The sequence below is a fragment of the Pyrgilauda ruficollis genome, unplaced genomic scaffold (genome assembly GCF_017590135.1).
Source record: "Pyrgilauda ruficollis isolate IOZ18807 unplaced genomic scaffold, ASM1759013v1 scaffold42, whole genome shotgun sequence".
NCBI classification, from domain to species: Eukaryota; Metazoa; Chordata; class Aves; order Passeriformes; family Passeridae; genus Pyrgilauda; species Pyrgilauda ruficollis.
In genome coordinates this window covers 5,455,639-5,475,626 of record NW_024525712.1, presented here as the reverse complement: position 1 = coordinate 5,475,626, position 19,988 = coordinate 5,455,639, and the positions used below count along the sequence as shown (strand labels likewise).

The following is a 19,988-nucleotide window of genomic DNA, read 5'->3' as shown; positions in this document are numbered from 1 at the left end:
ATTTTGCCTTTCAAACACAGTGAGTATTTGGAAAGAGTCCCATTTAAGAAAGAAAAGGAAAACAAAATAAAACTGCAACAGCGCTTGCTAGAGGAGACAATGAGAAAATAGAAGTTTTCTCATTTCTGTTCACAGAAGCTTTAAAGGTAAAAGTTATAATGGGCCAAGCTGAAGCAGGAACAAACTACATGATCAACTGCTCGAAGCAGAGTCTGCTAAAACCAAAGGGAAAGCCTAAATACAGGATGCCATAGGCATTTCTCAGCTAAGCCTGGTATTAGCAGAATGAGTCATGAAAGCAACTGAACATGGGAAGGAGTAATTTTTCCATAATGTTTCTCTTAATTTACACCAAAACAAATTAAATCAGAAACTCAGTAACAATTATAAAGTATTTTTCTGGAATTTAGATTGAATATCTGAAGTATTAACACAAATAACTCAAACGTTTCAAGTGTATAAACACTGCTGAAACGAGCAAGTAGAGAAACAAATGGAAGGTTGCTCTGATTACACAAAATTAGGTATCTTGGACTACTTTTAATTGGGTTGAATTTTTATGTATATTAAAATATTATAATTACTCTGTTAGGAAAAACTTAAGTTTGTCTTAGTGGCATAATAATCAAGACACAAAAAAAGAAGATGACTGACCAAAAAAAAAATTCAGATCAAAACCAGTATCTACAGATCATCCTGGAACACAAGTTATCACAATTCATTCCCCTTCCCTGTTCTTTCCTTGCCGTTTGTCCCATTCTTTAAAAAATGCAGTACTTCCCTCCTATAACAACAGCACCCACCAAAGAACTACATGCTATTTGCTGCCAACATATTGTTCATTCTTCTTGCGCGTTCTGCTGTTTCCCACATAACCTTCTTGCTGTCCACTCAGAAAGTAAACTTGTTCAGATGGGAACAGACCCATGTGTCTGTAAGAAGCTCGGCATGAAGGCATTTTTGAACACCCTTAGACACTTCTATATTTAGTATGGTGAGAAAAAGGATCATACTGAAGGGTTCCTGAAGAAAGAACTAATTTTGGTCAAAGGAATTTTTTTTTTTTTTTTTGTCAAAGCAATGTGCTGCTTAACATTTTCCTGAGTATCACAAAATCTCTGGTTTTTCTTGGAAGCAATATGTGAAAGGTTTCTGCTATGCTTTGTTAAGTAACTGCTATAGTCATCTTGCATAATACAGATTTTTGGGGCTTTTTTTTTGTACAATAACACAATGGCCCATTGTTTTTTTCATTCTTAGGTTGTTTCTTAGAAATAAAGGTCTGAAATCTTGGGAAAGTTTATCACCTTAGACTGGTAAATATGAGAACCATATGTTCAGTGACAGCTTTAAGTACACAGATCTGACTTTCAGAGTTTTTTAAAACTCAAATATGTCAACTTGCCAAATTACCAGCTCATGTTGTTGGTTTCTCTTTCAGGTACAACAGGAGGAATGTCACTGCTGAGAGGTGCAGGACAAAATGCATCAGCTTTCAGACAGCCTAAAGTAAGAAATTTTTTTTTTTTTTAAATTTTATTCTTAATGAAGAATATCTTAGCAGTAAATAAGAAAAATTAAGCCTGAAATTCTGCTTCTTTTTTTTTTTCCTCCCAGCTTAACTAACATGTCCACAGATTAGCTGCAGCCGCTACAACAATTAGCTATACCCATTCCATTTAATTTTCTGCAGAAAAAGTGAATGTTTAAAAGTGACCTAAGAATTCTTTTTCTCTATGGACAGGTTTTTTTCTTCCAGAAGTTAGCTACTGTTACACTGCAAGTATCAAGCTGATCCATTTACAGAATCACACATAATCACAGAATAATTTATGTTGGAAAAGACCCCCTGATATCTTCAGATCCAACCTTTGACCAAACACCACCTTGTCAACTAGACCATGGCACTGAATACCATATCCAGTCATTTCTTGAACATTTCCAGGGATGATGACCCACCCACTACCTCCCTGGGCAGCCTGTTCCAATGTATAACAACCCTTTCCATAAAGAAATTAGCATTTCTATTTGTATATGCAAGCCATGTCCACATCTTTAGAAAATCCTGTTACACACAAGTTTTTAAAAATGCAACTATTACATAAATTGGATAATAAAAAACCTGACAGAGAATTATAGTGCAGTCTTAATGCTCTATGAATCACTCCTCAAAATCTAGGCCATGGAGAATTAATCTAACATTAGATTAAAACAAAACAACTTGAAAGACCGAGGAAATGTGAAGCAAAGCACATATCTATTTGATACTAGTTTGATTCTCCAAGATTTATTGTAGTGAATTAGGTTGTTTTTACTGTAAGCATTCATATTAAGAACTTGTAGACATGCCAGTGGGACCAGTAAAAGGGTGGAGAAACACTAAAAATATCTGATGTAAAATGATTTTTTTGAGTTGATGTTTTCACAAAGCAGCTACTTAAAAATTGCACAACATAGAAAAGCGACTTTTCATACAAAATGAAGCCCTAACTCAAAATATCTGGGTTTGTTATTGCTAAAATGGGCCACAACCCTTCACACTAACAGCATATCTTCATTTCTTCTGTTGAATAAGACTTTCTAACAAAAGAGAAATTAAACACCACCAAAAATGTAATGTGGTGGTCTGAAATCCAACACTAATCTTCTCAGATCAGAACAGATGTATTTTGTAAAAAGATTAGTTAAACATCTGAAAAGAAAAATGTATAGAAGGTAGAAGATGAAGTAACAACTCAGATTGTCATCTGCCAGCTGATATGCTGGGGAATTTTAAGAATAAAGATATTTCCTGTAGTTTATCTCAAAAGCTCACAGACTGAGCTTCGAGATCAGTCTACTACCAGAACTAGAAGGTTGAGATGTTGTTGGGAAAGCAAATGTCCAGTTTGGTAATATATAGCTAATGATAGACTAAAGATATTTAAAAACATATCATGCTTTCATGATCTAAATAGGTCTTGGATGGTCTCCAGGTAGATAAAGGAGAAACATTAGGTTCTTGACACCAAACCAAAGCAAATCCAACCTCTCCAGTGGAAAAATTAAATAGGACTAGTAAGAGGATTTTGAAGATCAAAAACATGCAGCTTTTGGAATACAAATCAGTAAGAAAAAGTAATTTCAGACAGACTGAAAATTCATGGAAATTTTTTAAATAAAGACCCTAAGAACTGTCCCACTAGACTGTGAAGTCAATAGTGTCTTAGAAAGGCAGCAACAGTCCACAGGAAAGAAGGAAATCCTCCAGCTGCCTAGATTTGTAGAAATCACTGAGACAGTTCACTTAGGATGCTTTCCTACCCATGCTGATCTTAGAGTCAATGAACACTCACATAAGGCGAGACTGCAGCCTGACTGTCCTCCAGAGACATCTCTCTATTGCCAGCAGTGGAACTTTGACAGATCTGGCAACTCAGTCAGGAGTTTGAATTTAAACACAAAGATTGAAGCCTATTGCTTCCATGTTGCTCTTTGGAAGGGATGGCAACTACTGGCATGAAACTCCTGGTAGCAAAGAAAAAGCAATGCCATAACTTAAGTCTCCTTATTTTATGTTTATGAATGTAGAATTGTATTTAATGGATCGTAGATACCTGAGCAAGATAAAATAGTTTTGGTTTGGATGAAATACAAATCAAAATACTGATTCTCTTAGTAAAATTTGTAATCATACCAAAACACTGGGCTATATTAAATACTTCCACTCAAAGATAAAAAGGATGATGTCCTTATAATTATGGAACCTGGAACTTAATTTTAGTAGCCTGGCATAAACTAAATTGTTACTAAGCTAACAGACACTGTCTTTAAATGTAAATTTAAATGTAAAAAGATAATTTGAATGTAGAAAGCAAAAATATGTGACTTGACCAAAGCATACAAGTTCTGGGTAGAGACAAAACCTTTTCAGACACAAATCACATAATTTTGGTATTTTGGGAGTTCTTGGTGAACAATATCCTTTGTGAAAAAAGAACTTCCAGTCTCACACAGAGATTTCTGTTAACATCTTAAAGTGTTATTTCCACTATATTCCACAGAATTTAGTGCTTTGCCCAGTGCTGTTTAGTATTCTCATTGAAGATTAAAGGATATAATGAGAAGTGCATAGTAAGAGATTAATGTTGTTAGTAGAGAAGCAATAGACAGCATAATTGTTCCTCTGGTCCTAAAATACCAGGGTTCATAAATATAGGTCTAATCTACTGAAAGCATTCAGATTAAGAATGTGTCTTAACTCTTCTAATGAAATTCAGTGGGATTTAAATGTTTGATCATAATTTGTATAAGGCTGTATTCCTGAATTAAACAAACAAAGAAAAAGAACAATATCTGACAGAGGAGATAGGCTGTTCACTAACTGAGAAATAGTTAAGAAAAACCTTTTCAAATCAGTTTACACTTATAAGGATGACTTGCATCTTATCTGAATCACTTCCTCCAGGGTCACTGTCCATTTTCCTCCTGGGTCCATGTGAAACCTCGTGGGTTTTGACATAAAACAAAAGGTTAAAGAAATTCTTTACTTCAACTTACAAAAAAAACCCCACAAAACAAAAGAAAGCCAAAAAGTGTGAAATTTTTAAAGATTCACATTTGAGTAATCATGAAAGCATACACGGATTACTTAAAACCAAATTCAAAATACACTTCTTTCACTAGAGAGCCTGAAATAAAGCACCAGAGGTTTCTTGTTTGGAAACTCTGAAGCTTGAGTGCTCTTTGCACAAAAAAAGAGCAGCAGCAAATCCAGCAATTACTCATCATCTCTGACAAGACAAAGAAAGGTAGAAAGTAAAGGAAAACAGACAAAAACTTGTGCACTTCGGTGGAACTCCTACTTTTTGCCATTGTAAACTAGTAATTCTGTTGTATGATTTGCCAACTGAAATCTAAAGGTAATCTGTTTTTTTTATTATTATAAAGAGGAATAATTCTTTGCTTTGTAAGAAGTAAATACTAGGTTTACTCAAAAAATCTACAAGGCAGATTTTTATCACTAAGAAATTTTTCTATTCTTCATATGGAAAAGTATTTTGACTTTTTACAAAACAGGAAGGACAACAAAACCAGATGTGTTTTTAACCAGGCTGAAACAGCTGAACACATGGGTCACTTACGAAACATACATAAAGTACAATCAGAAATATTCTGTACTTGAAATTTTAACTTAGGATAATTCTAATTTTAAGATCATTAGAAGCATTTCAAACATGGAGAAGGGTTTAATTTTTTTCCTTTTAAATAAAAAAAAAACAATAATAACTTTAAATAAACAAACCCCTTTAATGTATTCAACTCAAAGCAAATGCTGTTCCTGAGTGTATGCCCCACCTCAGAGGAGTGGTGGCTGTGGAAGGAAAGAATTTTTTTACATCAGTTACTTAAACTGAATCCCACAGAAAACATCACAGTCATTCATCCATGCAAGAAAGCAGTTCAAGCCATGCATACTTCACTTTCTCTTCATTAACCCCTGCAAGGCTTCAGGAGTTCAGAAAAAGGGGATACAAACAGGAAATTTTTTTTCAAAACAGTACTTATTTACCCTTTCTTTTGCTTGACAGTTATCTAACTGTGCTGCATCCAGTGGTATTCTCTGGTAGCGACTTTCTTGAATGAAAATGCAAACTGGGTTGTTGAACACAGAACTACTCTAAAGACTTTCCAAAGTTAACATCTGTTCTAAAGGGCTCAGTGATAACATAACTTTTAGAGAATCAACAAAAAATTTCTCAGAACAGCTTTATCTGTTTTACAAATCAATGTAAAAAATGTATTTGTGCAAGTGTCTGTCAAGCTCCATGAACCATGGCAAAGTGAATTTATCCTTAATTGGAAGAATGCACGTTATTTATGGTAAAGCATTTAAAGAGTGATAATTGGTTTTCTCCCAACGTTTCTGGCATGTGTCAGGGAATTTTTGAAGAGATTCTGGAAGACTTTGTATTAAAATTACAATGTGTCAATAATGTCTAGCTTTTTAGAAACTATTATGATTAATTTGGGAATGGCAAACCTGGTAAACATTGTTTAAAATGCCCCCAAGTAACCTACCAATAAAAAAAAGCTGTAAAAATTAGAGTAAGGCCTGAAAGATATTGTATATGGGGATTACTGTACGAGATCTTATTGAAATTTAAAGATTTTATTTCTGTTATTTTCACACTGATAACTGACATTTTGAACAGTCTTCTTTTCTTAGAGTGATTTTTTTAAAGACTTGTTTACTGAATAAGACAATACAGTAATCAGTTTAAAAGCTAAGTTATGCAGTAACTTTGAATAACAAATGTCTATCTACCTTTTTAATTGTTAATGATATCTGAGTTTGTTCTCATGGTACAGTCACAACACCATCCTTCCTCAGTATCTGTAGCAGACTGAAGAGACATCCTCCATCAGTTTATAGCTTTCTGCATTAAATTCTGAGCTTTATCACAAAAGAACTTTGTCATTGTGGACAATTATATCTTAGTTATATCTTAATTATATCTTAGTTAAATAGATAAGACACTAGTGAAAGATTGCGACTTCTTTCAAAAATGAAATCCATCAGTTCTTTATATGTGCATTTCTCTCAACAGAATATTGAATATCCTACTCAGCAGTAGTAAACTCAAGAGAATCAGCAGTAGAAAAGATGAAGAACACAGATCTGGATACCTTTCACCAGCAAATCTACAAGGTATTAGTATTGAAATATATTAGGGAAATCATCAGATTCTAATAATATCAACCAATACTACCCTTATCCTCTGAAAGAAGAGCAAGGTTTTTCATACTAGAAATTTGTTTGACAGCAATTTCTCAACAGTTAGAGTTCAAGAGCAAAGTTCCCAAAATTCCTGAATATACTTTTACAGCCTGGGCAGGTAATTTGAATTTTGTCCAAAGAAAATGATAATGACATTGTCAAGGAGATCTCAAGAAAGAGGGGTCATTGTCCTCTGAAGCATTTTGTTGTTGATGCTACTGAAAATCATTCTGCATGATCCAGAAGATTCTCTTGGGAATAGATTCTAACTATGCAACAGTTGCAGAGAATTCTGATGCGACGATGGCTGAAGAGAGGCCACGCAGAAAATCTGTGAGACAGAAGCCAACATACAGGCCACCAAGCAGTGTCCTGGGCTCCATGCAGCTAAACAAATCCTATATTTCGGGAGAAAAAAAGCTTATTTTTCAGGAAAAAAGAAATTAACCCACACTCCTAACTTTTGAAGGAGATGGCAATGAACAAGAATATTTATCAGCAAAAGAAAGAAAACAAGAAAACAATTATCTACACCTTGCAAAGCTCAAATCGATGCTATTTTTATGAGGTGTTTATTTAATATAGAATATGGAATGATTTCCCACTTAACAGGGGCTATGCTTCAGATTAGAATTTGTAATATCTAATAACAAAAATAAAAAAACAAAACCCCCAAAATAGTAAAATATCTTCTTAAAATAGACACTTAACAAACTGCACACACCTCACTGCCCCCAAATCCACCTCTATACAGACCTTCACAGCAATCTTGCCACATCCTGAGGTCCAGTTTAGGAATATCTTCACAGCTGCTATATCCATGTGGGAATTCAGCCACCTTAAAGACATCATGTTGTACCCTGGTTATGTTGTCACCATTGTCACACAAAACTCTGGCAAGAGATGTCTGCTTGATCTGAGTGAGCTGAGCAGGAGTGAACACACCCGGGTTTTCATACCATAACCTGTAATCTCACAGAAAAGACAAGTCTGCTAGTGAAAAGAAACAAGTGGAAGTTTTTCAAAAATATTTCAATGATATTTCAATTAATTTCATTTCAGAATTAAATTAATTATCTCATAGGTCCTGTTCTTAACATTCTATCAAGGGACTGATCAAAATGCAAAAATTTTAGTTCCTGGTGTCACTTCAGCACCAGCTGGAGTCATGCTGACACTCTGAAAGGGATGAAATCTTCAAAAAATTATTTGATTTCTTTTCTAGTCTCATTTCAATGTCTTGAGTGTCTCTGGACATCTAAAATGGCACCAGACTACCATGTTAAGGGTTCTTTTAAGATACTTAAATGACCATAGTTTATTTCTTTAGGTGACTTTCTTATGGTCATGAAAACATTTTGATGGAATTGCTGAGATTAGAAGAATGGTTAATCTATTTCTAGTTTTCTATCAAGATAAGTGAGATGATTTAATTGCCTAACAATTTTTTTCTGTTTAACTATTTTCATGACTATATTGATTCAGGGACTTTCTCATACATGCTCAGTTAATTCTTTATATTCAAGAAGGAACACTATGGTTTCAAATAGTTCATTTTTTCATGCATAAAGGGCTAAAAGCCTGTTATCAATAGCAAATATAAATAATACATTATATAAAAAGCAAGCTTTACATGGAAAAGAAAATTTCTTAAGTTACTGCCCAGAATTTGAAAACATTTTGCACCACTCTAACACACAGGAACTCCTCACTGGGACATTTTTTTCTGTCTCCCAAAGCTGTATCAGTATTGATACTTTTTCCCCCACTTATTTTAAACCAAAACTAACCAAAGGAAAAAAAAAAAAAAAAAAAGGTGTTTTTTTAAACGTTATGAAAATTCAAAAACAGTAGTAAACCTAGAAGAATGGTCAAGAAATTTCATTTTACCTATTGAATGTAAAATTTTCATAAAGTATTGGACAGTAGCCAATGAATTTCCAAGTACTACAATCAGATTCTCAAATTTCCATCTTCACATGAAGTTAGGCTCCCTTCAAATATCACTCCTTTTTCATGCACAGAAACATCTGTTTTGCATGGTGTTACCAGCTTTGATCCTCTGCCCATTGAAAAAGACTTTTCAAAGAAGTAAAAGCTGCTTTCATTATGTGTAATAATATTTTACTATTTGCTGATACGGTCCTTCCAAACATTTGTATTCCTTGGACAGCAGAATCCCCTTTCCTAAATATTCTATGTTTTTGTAGTTTCCTAATGTTGTATCAGAAAATGAAACAAAACAGGAAAAGGCGCTTTTGCTGAAAAAATGCAAACATATATCAACAAAAAGCAGTATAGATATTCTGTTGTGGCACAAATAGGTACTTGTCACCAGTAACCTGGAGCTCATACTGCACATATTTCTTCCCCTTTTACTCTCTCTGCCTCGAGGCATGAGAGTTCTATGCTTCACAGCTTTATTTTTTAACATATTTTATGTAGTAAAGTTTGGCGGCTCTTTTAAAACAGCATAGGAAAAGGTTTGGGTTATTGACTACAAAAATAAAAAAGCGTTTATAATATTCTAAGTAGTAGTTTAATAACTTGATTCAATAAAATGACATTAAATAAAGAGAATCAAATCTAATTTCCTAATTCTTCCTGTTTTCCTTTCATTAGGATTCAATTAATCAGCCTATGTCTATTTACACTCATGCTATGAAAAGAACAGGATTCTAGGTCATAAATTATGTTAAAATGAGGGAAATATTGATTTTCAGATGCTGAACAAATGTGCTGAAAGTGTGCATAGGAGATCAGGCTGCTGTGACAAGAGAAATTACTATTCTCTCATTTCAGGTATTCTAAAAACTGAAAAGGAGAAATTGTTGGCAGTGTGCATATATTTAAAGTATTTTTGCTTTAAATAATTATAATTTAATGTAATTTTCAAACAATTATCAAATTGTGCTCTTTGGATTAACCTGTCTGTTTTTAATACTTATTTGGTGCACAGATTGCTTGTATTATAGTATGCATAGGGGTTATATATACAGAGGGATACTGTTCCAACCTATGCTTAAGTAACAGCCACAATTTCTTTGCCAATAAAATAACTCAATAACAATAAGAGAAGCATCATGCACTTTTTCTAAAAGATAAGTGGCTTGAATATCTGGCAGAAGGAAGCTCAACATGTGTTGACTGTTGTGGTTTTGGGGTCAGTATGACATTCATCACAAAGAGTAATAGAATTAATAAAGAATCATGGCTTCTAGCAATGTTTTAAACATATATTCTTCATGTTTTCAGTTGTATTTTAAAATCATAAATGAAGATAAAATGGAGTTTGTTTTGGAAACATGACTTTGAAACTGTTATTAAGCATCCTTAAGTTAAAATTCATTTTGGTTTCCATGGTATTTTAACGTACCTGTCTCCATCCCGAATACGCCTGAACTGTGTGCTTAACAGACACATCAAGGTCGGTCCCAGTCGACTCCCCGGAATTAAGTCTTCCACCATTAGAGCAGGAAATAGGTCTATGTTCAGTGGGGAGCCATACAACCTATAAATTGAAAAATACAAATCCTGAATAACAAACATTTTATTTTTACAAAATAATCAGTACACGGTGAAGCTAAGAGATACAAATAACTCACAGGAAAAACGTAGTGATAGCGCTACATCTCAACAAGCTGTGAGTGTATACACATGAAATCCTGCAATGCAGCTTGTACACACCATGTGGGTCTGACTTCTAGCCTGCAATTTTTTTTCTCCTAGCAGCTTTCTTCTGATTTCTTAGAATTGTTTTTTTTTTTTGTAGCTTCTCTTTCCTGTGCCTCTGTACACTCTTTTTATATTGCTATAGCTGAGACTAATTCTCTATTGTCTTTAATTTTAAGCAAATAAGCTAGGCGTAGCAGGTAGATGTAGACTTAATTTCAAACACTGACTCTCTAAAGAAGAACTGATTACTGGTAGTGAAGGATGTCCACATGACAGTACAGTGGACAATACTGACATTTGTTTCACTGTACAGAATTAATGGAATTGAACATCTAAATACTTGCGTGAAGTTGGCATTTAATATGACCTTACACTGAAATAGCATTCATATTTAACAGCATTTACAAAATTAGGTATTTCAAATTAATAATTTCATGAATATATGCAGTATATATTACTGTATATATACTGTACATATTCTTACAGTTCATAGAGATGTAGAAGTAGAGAAATTATCTGAATGTGGAAATTGTTAACATTTTCTGGTACTGATGGAAGTTTCTTAAAAATCCCATTAAGTGTTAGCAAGTATCTTTTTCTAGGTAAGACATTCAGATACCATTTTTGCATGCACATTTAGATAATTGACTTTTTCTTCACCTCAGGCTCACCTGCTAAGTTTCTCCCTGATTTCAGGATTCTTAATTTCATTTTTCAGATCTTCAAAAGTCTGAGCTGAAGAAAGATTACAGTAAACTCTAAAATCATGGTAGGGAGGAATTCCATGATCTCTGCCTCTCTGAATATTCATAGCTGCCAGATCTAAAGCCACAGTACGTGCCATGGAGAAGAGTCTTTCTGTTAATTCTGTATTGAGTAATTGTGAGGGGACACGCATCTTACCAGCAACACCAAAAAATCCCCTTAGAAGTGGATCAATGCCTCCTTCATTTACAATCCGAAATGGAGAGAAGAATGCCTTGTGAAGAGGTAGATGGCCTTGTGGAATAGGTTCAAAGTTTTCATCCAGTCGATACAGAAAAGGATTAATGAGTGTGTGACCAAACCTAAAAGCGGCAGTTGCAAACTCATTAGTTATGCCAGAATTAACACTGGGATCATAACCCTTATATTCGCCAAGCATCTTCATGCCTACCTCTCCAAAGATCTTAGGGAGCCAGTGGCTAAATGTTATGTGTTGCATTTCTGCACCAACAATTTTGCGTGTTTCATGATATATTGTGTCACCGTCCCAGTGAGGATTGAGTTTCAGTAGCTCTGTGGCAATTCTGTTGTGCTCTCTAAACCACAATGTGTGGATGCTGGTAAGACCCAACTGTTCGTTAGAGCGCTGATCACCAGCTAAAAAGCAGGGTATTGGGCTCTCATTTTCATCTCTCATACATTCTGTTGGTGGGCCAGTGGCAAATGGAAGAAGGGGCTTGCCAGATCTCTGTACAATGCCCTGCCTCAGAAGACCCCTTTGACTTGCCAAGTCTCTGATTTCTAGTGCTTCATGGTCCGAACTGCCGTACACATTGGACGCATCAATGTATGAGGTCAGCTGGTTGATCTGCTCTCGTGGGTACACAGAATTCATCAGGAGAGATGTCATGCCACTCCCGCAAACTGGGCTGGAGCGTACAAAAAACATGCAGCGTGCACCATTTCTAACTCTGGGATCGTTTGGTGGTATCATGATTGAAAAGCATGGAGGATCATTTGTGCAAACAGAACTGCAATGCTGACCATCTGAAAACCTGGCCTCGCTTAGCGCAGCCACGGTGAGGTCAAGGTCATGGTCAAGAAACTGACCCCACTGCATGAGCATGTGAGTGTACTGATCATCAGGAGTTACGGTTTCCGTGCCGATCAGAGTAGTTGAAACCAAGCGAGGCATTGGGAGCGCGTAGCCATTAGAGAGTCTTCTGGGTTCAATTCCCCGAGGCAAATTGAATCCATTGTCATAGACTGACTTTAACAGACGTTCAAAAGCTGTCAGAGAAGCGCCCCACATGGGATGCTGAAGGTTGTTGCATGTTCCATCGTGTGTCCTGTACTTCTGGTGGAAGCACATATCGGAGCAGTTGTTCACTCGTCGATGGGCTGTACAGCCTGAGAGATTGGCTATCAGATTCAAGTACTGTGGGGATACAAGGTCATTATAGTGATAACCTGAAAGAGAAAACAGAGAAAGAAAACGATCAGAGAATTCATAGACTCAGGGTCCCCCCACAGATCACAAATGTATTTGAAATGCTATTTTATTTTTTATTTTAATTTACATTTCCCATCAGATTAAACAGCCCTACTTTTAGATAAGGACAGCAATAACCATATATGTATATTTAAGCATTAGATCATTTGAACAACTTCACCATCACTAGGTCAGGAGGAAACTTTCTAAAATGCCAATTCAAGTGCAACTTTTACAAAATGAGCTTTCACAAAAGGAGCTCATTTGGTCACTTAGAAAAGCAGAGATATTTTCATGAAGAAAAACTTCATTTTGAGACAAATAGAACATTTTTTTCATGTTAATAAAAGCATTTTAAAAAATGTCAGTAACACTTAAATGGATTTCAAGACTGTAGCTTTTGAGGCTTGCTCATTCACTGAACAATACTATTTTGTTTTGCTTTATTATAGTGAAAGCTGCAAATTTTAAGAAAAATAATCAATGACAAAATAAAATACCACCAGCAATAGAGCCAAACATGGAATGATCTCTAAGACAAACTCTGTGGAGTAACTCATATACACATTACCCTGGACGAGTTTCTATATGAAAGTAGTGTTTGTGTAGCATTTGGCACAGATTCCCTCTGCAATCCACACCATTCACCTCTGGGACTAAAACATACTTATCATTTTTCTGTATTTTTTTCTCAGTTCATAGAAAAATAATACATAAAAAATATATACTGTAATTCATTAGAGTTATGTTTTTGGAACCTCAAACTAAGGTTATGTACTGCATGATCTCTGTTGTGGCATGATGGCCTGTGGAAGGACTGAAGACCATAAGGCCTCCTTGGCTGACTGCAAATAGTAGAAGAGTCAGCCTGTGCCTTGTCCTTGCTGCCTATTAGGAATCATTGTAAAAGCAATTTTTACTTAATAACATTTGGATTTAATTTCAGGGGGAAAAATTCTGGCTACATCTACATTATCAACTTGTGTAGATCAACAGAAATGTCTCAGTAAAGTGAATTTTTTGCTGCTGAGTAAGACATACCTACTGTATCCAGGAGTAGGTTTCCTTCAGAAAATCTATACTTTTTGTGGGCCTGGACCCGATTTTTCATTTAAGTTGAAAAGAATTCACCTTGTTCAAGACCCTGTCACAAATCATACCAAAGCACAGTAAGTGGGGACAACTTTAAAAAGGAGCTGCTGGTCCAAAGCAAAAGGCATATCATGAGTGACTAATGGATATAGAGCGTGGATGAACAAGGTTCTAGGATCCAGGAAAAAGTCCAGGAGGTGGAGTATTTGGCAGTGTAGATGTATGTTTAGCTAACTAGAAACCATCATACACCAGCAAGGATCTTGATCTGGAAAGAGTCCAGTCAGGAATAAAACCAAACAAGCAGTATAAAGGCAAAAGGAAAAATGGAAATGAGTGAGTGTAGAGGGGCACTGTCCTCCCACAGCCTTCAGGAGTTCCCAGCACGATACAAACACTCAAAAATATGAACTGAATGCAGTTTTGCAAGGGGTCGGTATCGGTTAATTGCATGCAGTTGGGAAATGTTACTTTTAGTCCTGAGCTCAGTCCCAGTGTGCCTGCAAAGACAATGGTCTTCATCTAAATTCAACACATAAACATGTGCTAGGTACAACTGGCTCTCTGCCAACTTCCACAATGCAGGGCAATTGCAAATAAACTACCTAAAGCCCAGCCTTGTCTTTGCCTTGAAAGGGACTGGGTTGCTCAAAGTTGCCCAGCCAGGACAGGACCTGTGCTCAGCCAGGGAAACTGTTTTCTCAGCCTCAGGCTATGAGTACTCCACATGGCTTGCAAGTCAAAGCAAAGATATCAGAGATTTAGTTCTTGCTAACATGCTCATGTAGACACACAGAAACTATTTTATGGAATATTCCATACTAGGAAAAAGAAAAACAAACCACAGAGCAAAACTTGTAAGTGCCACTGGGTAATGCAGTAAAATACACACTTTGAGGATATAATTGATAGCATATTAAAATATCCTGGCTACCAAGGCAGTTTAATTCTAGAACTATGCCCAGAAAACTTATCTTCTTAATAATAGCACTCCTGTTTAAATGATCATCATTGATCATGGCATTCTTTGCTTATGATAATTATTCATTCAAATAAACATTTGCAGTTATCTTGATTGCCACCCCCACTTCTGAAATCAACTTGTGAGCAAAACTCAACTGTGAACCTTTTAGGTAGAATGACTTTCAGTACTAATTTAAAATAAAAGGCTCAGGTTCTCTCTTTAGAAGTTCAAGTAGGATGTAATGTCTTATGATGGATTAGATTTTGGCTTTCTGATGCTAGTTGCTAATCCTTAATTACCTCTCACATTGTAGGCACTAACTTTGCCTCTGCTCTCTAAATGGCTGGGTGCTGGGCATTTCCAGTGCTTAGAAGCTGGCTAGCTCACTTCACATATTATCTTTTTTTTTCGAAGCAAGGAAGATGTTTCATAGTCATAGAAATATTGATTATAAGGGACCTTTTATCCAGACCAAGCTCCTGGTAGAAGTAGAGCTGTTTCCAGCACTAGACACCTGCATACCTGCTCCAGCAGGCTTGAAAACCTGCAAAGTCTGAGACTCCTCCACCTTTCTGGATTGGTTGTTTCAGAGCTGCACCGGTCTTCTGGTGAGAAACTGTTTCCTAACGTCTAACCTGAACCTCCATTAATGGCCATTCCCCTTGTGTTACAGTCTAGCGCTGTGAAGGAGAATTTGGCTCCATAGTCTTTCCATGGGACATTCAAAGGTTTTGCAAAAAAAAAAAAAAAAAAAAAAAAAAAAAAAAAAAAAATCTCTGACTGGGAACTGTCACATTTCTCAACTGTTCTCAATGCTGAAGTGCTAAATAACACCTTTCATTTGGCTCTGCATTTCAAAGCAAAATGAAATAAGGACAAAAATTGCTATTAAAAATTGGAGTATTGGGCAATTTAAATGAAAACAGATTTATTTTATTATTCAAGTTTCCCTAAAAGCCAGGTTTCTTTGGATTCTGTAGGTCTGAAAAGCAAGATCTGGTTACAAAGAGACTTTCCAGTATCACAGAAAGTTGCCTAATTTTGCGTTTATTAACTAGTATCCATAGGTTTTAATATGAGTTTTTGGTAAACCTTAGGTGTTTCACTATTATGAATCCTAGTCACCCAGTTCTCACACATCACATTTTATATATTGCTAGTACTATATATTTATAGCATATATATGTACAGTGTTCTTGCATATGCATCTAATCAGAGATCCAAACCAAACAGGGTGGCTCTTAGAATACATCAGCCTTCAAAAAATTTTGAGTAAGTTTTTGTGGTAAACAATTCACCAAGAATTATCTACTCAGCTCTAATAATGAGTAACAAGCTGCTTTCACTAGCAAATGTGACAGTACACCACAAAGCTTGTTGTCTTTGGTCTTATAAATACTTGATAGTTCATGGTCAGTGTTAAAGTTTTCAGAAGTTACAATAAATACACAATTACAAACATCAAAAAGAATATAATGAGTAGAAGTATTTCCTCTAGATTGTCAGTGTAGTTTTTGGCTATGTCTCAAGTCTCAAAAGCTCTCCTAAAACTCTATCATTATTTCCAAATGCTTCAATCCTATGTTTCAAGCCTATCCACACATATATCTACACACATTAGCTGTATGTACTCCAGCTGGACTTCATGAGTTTGACTGGAATCCAATACCTAAAAGGCTGAAATCAAACCTCACACTTTTTTTTGCTAGTTCTAAAAAGCAACAAGAACTGTATTTCTCATTACATCATGTCAGTGTTAAACAAAGCAATTAGCTTAATTTGACACTCATTTTAAAAATAGCAAATAATTCTTTGAATACTATTGTGGTACATGCAGAAATCTTGGTTTGTAAGTTATACAAATCCTTCTTGTTATGTCATATTTTCTTGTTGCCAAGGCACGCTGATATTAAATGGTTTTTCTTAAAGAAACAGGAACAAAACACTGCATATTTTTACCATACAACAGAAAAGTCTGTTCTGCTATGAGACAATGATCCTAATAAATAAACATACAGAGAATTAAAAACAGGATACATTATGCACTTCCATTATACTAAGTTCGACCAACAGAAGGATCAGAATCTGAACTTTTTCCTAATATGTCAGTGTGAGAAAAAACACTCCACTTGGAGAGCTCAGACTTATATAGTGAACAATGTGCAAACCAAGGATGGAATTTGGTAAAGCTTTGCAAAGTCAAATACTTCACTGATTTCAATGTAATGGTTCTGCAGTTGGGACCAAACTTCAGAAAATTAATGTCTCCTGAAGTATAATGACTTAAAAAGGCAAATACATGTCAAAACAGAAAAAAAAGGAAAAAGTACTGACTTGTTCCATTCAGGTCAACCATTAGACCATCTTGTACATGATCTTGAATAAGCTGTAAGGTCCTTTCAAATATTTCCCCAGCTCTTGCTTGCTCAACAGTGTATGGGTCCCTTGGGTATCGAAATAAGGCTAGCAAATCATTTGGAGAACGAGGACGACTAATAGATAATTTGGAAAAAAACAGTAAGTGTACACAGGAGTTACAAAACAACAACACTACATAAATCATATAAATGTTCAGCAACATGATTAGTACATACCTTGGTTACTCATCTCAAAATGGAAGGCAAACCAAGAAGAAAAAAATTCAATAAAATAATAAAAATTTAAATATTTAGTAGCAATTAAATATTTAGTAGCATTTTAGTATTCATTATCTCAGCAGAAGAACTGCTGAGACATCAGCAGGAGTGTATGAACAATAGGAATCCTTACATGTTAAACTGTTAGTATTCTCAGAAACAACCAGACACTAACAATGTTTTTTAAGTAACAAAATGGTTTCTTGTTTAATAAATGTCACATTATTTCTAGTATATACAAAATTAATTCTGATTTAATTCTCAATTTAAAAAAATTAAAAAAAAGGACATACCTGTCAAACAGATGTGTACGTGTTGAATTTATTGCTCTGTCAACAGTTGCAATTGCTTCTACAATTGACGTCTGTACAAAAGGATCTCCATTTCGGCTGACATTAGGAACTAGAGAAAAAGGAATTCACATATTATTGCAAAAATGGCCACACACAAAAAAGATACTTCCATAAAACAGAGTCTAGACACGACATCATTTCAGTTCTACAAAGTAAACCCTTTTTCTTTAAATGTTAGTTCACCCAAATATAAAATTCTTAACCATTTTGGAATTCTATCAAGGCATATTAAAGTAGAAAAAAATTAATTTAAAACAGAAGTTAACCTAAGCTTAAAAGTCATCTTGCTTATAACTCAAAAACAAGACAAAGATAAATGCATACAGTGTTTAGCTGTCCTTTAGTTAGACCTACAACTTCAAATGAAGATGATCAAATCAAAAATTAATTATCAAGGGTTTTTTTCTGGTGTATTATCTGGTTTCAGGTGTTGGTATCAAGAGCCTGATCTATAACCACTGAAATCAATGCAGATTTCCCCTTTGATTTCAGCTATTTCTGAATTAGTATTGAATTCAATGTAAGAACTTGAAGGGCTTACGAATGTGCTGCAAGTGGTACATAATGAACATAATTTACATAATTGAATGAACATAAATTAACATTGTTCTCCTCCTGGTCTCAGTATAATAAGCAACACAGATTAATTTTAAAGGACAGTAAATATTTTTAAATTTAGATCACTACTTTTTTTCCTACTTTACAATTATCTTTTTAATACTAGATTAAAACTCACATGCTTAAATGCTATTTAACAACCATACACAATGCTGGAAACTCAACAATGCATAGGCCTTTTTATACAGTGCTTTGTTGCAGCTGGATGTTTGTACAAACTATGTAGGACTAATAACCTTCCTTTCAGTCTAAACTAAGAACTACCAGATCCAGGGGCAACAGCTAACAATTTCCAGAGTGTGTTTAGATTGGAGAAGTCACACAGGAAGAAGGGTAAAGTAGGGAAAAAGTCCAAAGCAAATATACTGGTATAAAATCAGCAGATGTACAAAATCATCTGACATAAAAACTGTTGTTTATAAGCTTTTCATTACTTCTTTTTTTTTTTTTTTTTTTTTCCCCTAGGCAACTTTTCATTATTCCTTCCTAAGTGGCAGAGACTAAATAGTCTCTACATGAGTTTCATAGTCTAGACCCACTTAATCAAACTTAACCATCTATACCACCAAATAAAACAGTCCCTGGAACACTATAGCTGCAGATGAAGCCCCTTTCTGTGCCCTGAAGCCAGTCTCAGGCTTTTGGCAAAATATTCCCAGCATCCAAAATCAGCTGACCCTTTCCATAGTGCCTGAGGGCAGTAGTCCCTGATCCATCCTAATTACCAACTGTACTTGCTTGACAGCTTCATTTTCAATAGCAACCATACAGAAACACTATCAGATAAGCTACTTATTATAGGAAGAAATGTCATTTACAGGTTTAAATTTTAGTTGTTTCAGTGTGTTTGTGTGCCTTGAATGACATGAACAGTGCAAAATTGCAGTCTGTAGAAATCCAGGGGCTGGTTAACCTCCTTAGTGCTGTCTACATTAGATGTAAACTTGGTGTTTACTTGCAGGGCTATCTCTCTGATTAATGGTATATGTGGGCTGAATTATAAACCTTGGTCAGATGTTAACTATTCTGTACTTGATTTTTGTTTAGATTACTTATTGCTAGCAGTTCTTTTTTTAGACTGATAAATGTTAGAAGGTAAAGCTCCATGTAAGAGTCTCCCACAATACTTTTTTTTTTTAATTTGGGCAGGGAGGGAGAATGACTCTTACAAAGCAATGGAAAAGGACAGAATAAAATGGCTAAAGGAAAGCATCTTTAAAATATTATCCAACACAATCAGCGAAACGTGTTCCTAGCTTCTATACAATTGCCCTCATTTGGTCTCAATCTTAGGAAAGTGTTTTGGTCTAGAAACATTCATAAAACATTGCATCATTAAAATAAATGATGCCATGCAAGTTTTTAAGCATTTCTGGCTATGCCATTATAAATGCTATATACACAGCAATTAACCAATACTTATAATCTGTCCACTTGTCCTCCTTGATCCTCTGACAGTATCAGGTTTTAAAGCAGCCACAGCAAAACAACACCTCATATCCCACTAGTATGAAGGAGAAATTTCATTTATGGTTTCAGATGGAATGCAGATTAATTAAGTGCAGTTTCACTAATTTTAGATTTATTTATGCTACAGTTTAAAAGAAATTACCCACATTACAATTATTTATTGCAAATCAGCTAATAAGTAGTTCTGTAGTTTGCTGATTTCAGCAGATGAGAATGATCAATT

General features: G+C 35.1%; 1 protein-coding gene across 3 annotated transcripts in view; it reads right to left on the bottom strand.

The window, feature by feature from the left end:
- The window catches only part of PXDN (peroxidasin), an 85,609-nt gene that overhangs the window by 8,875 nt on the left and 56,746 nt on the right, over positions 1–19,988 (bottom strand). The window contains exons 15-20 of one of the 3 annotated variants that reach the window (XM_041477886.1): positions 17,618–17,726; positions 17,023–17,180; positions 11,107–12,610; positions 10,137–10,271; positions 7,517–7,725; positions 6,130–7,158 (exon numbers count right to left, since the gene is read on the bottom strand). In XM_041477886.1, coding sequence (XP_041333820.1) covers positions 7,148–7,158; positions 7,517–7,725; positions 10,137–10,271; positions 11,107–12,610; positions 17,023–17,180; positions 17,618–17,726 — 2,126 coding nt within the window. In that variant the 3' untranslated portion in view covers positions 6,130–7,147. Of the gene's footprint in view, positions 1–6,129; positions 7,159–7,516; positions 7,726–10,136; positions 10,272–11,106; positions 12,611–17,022; positions 17,181–17,617; positions 17,727–19,988 lie in introns of those variants that run through there. The other 2 variants (XM_041477885.1, XR_005955994.1) reach the window with 2 other exon arrangements.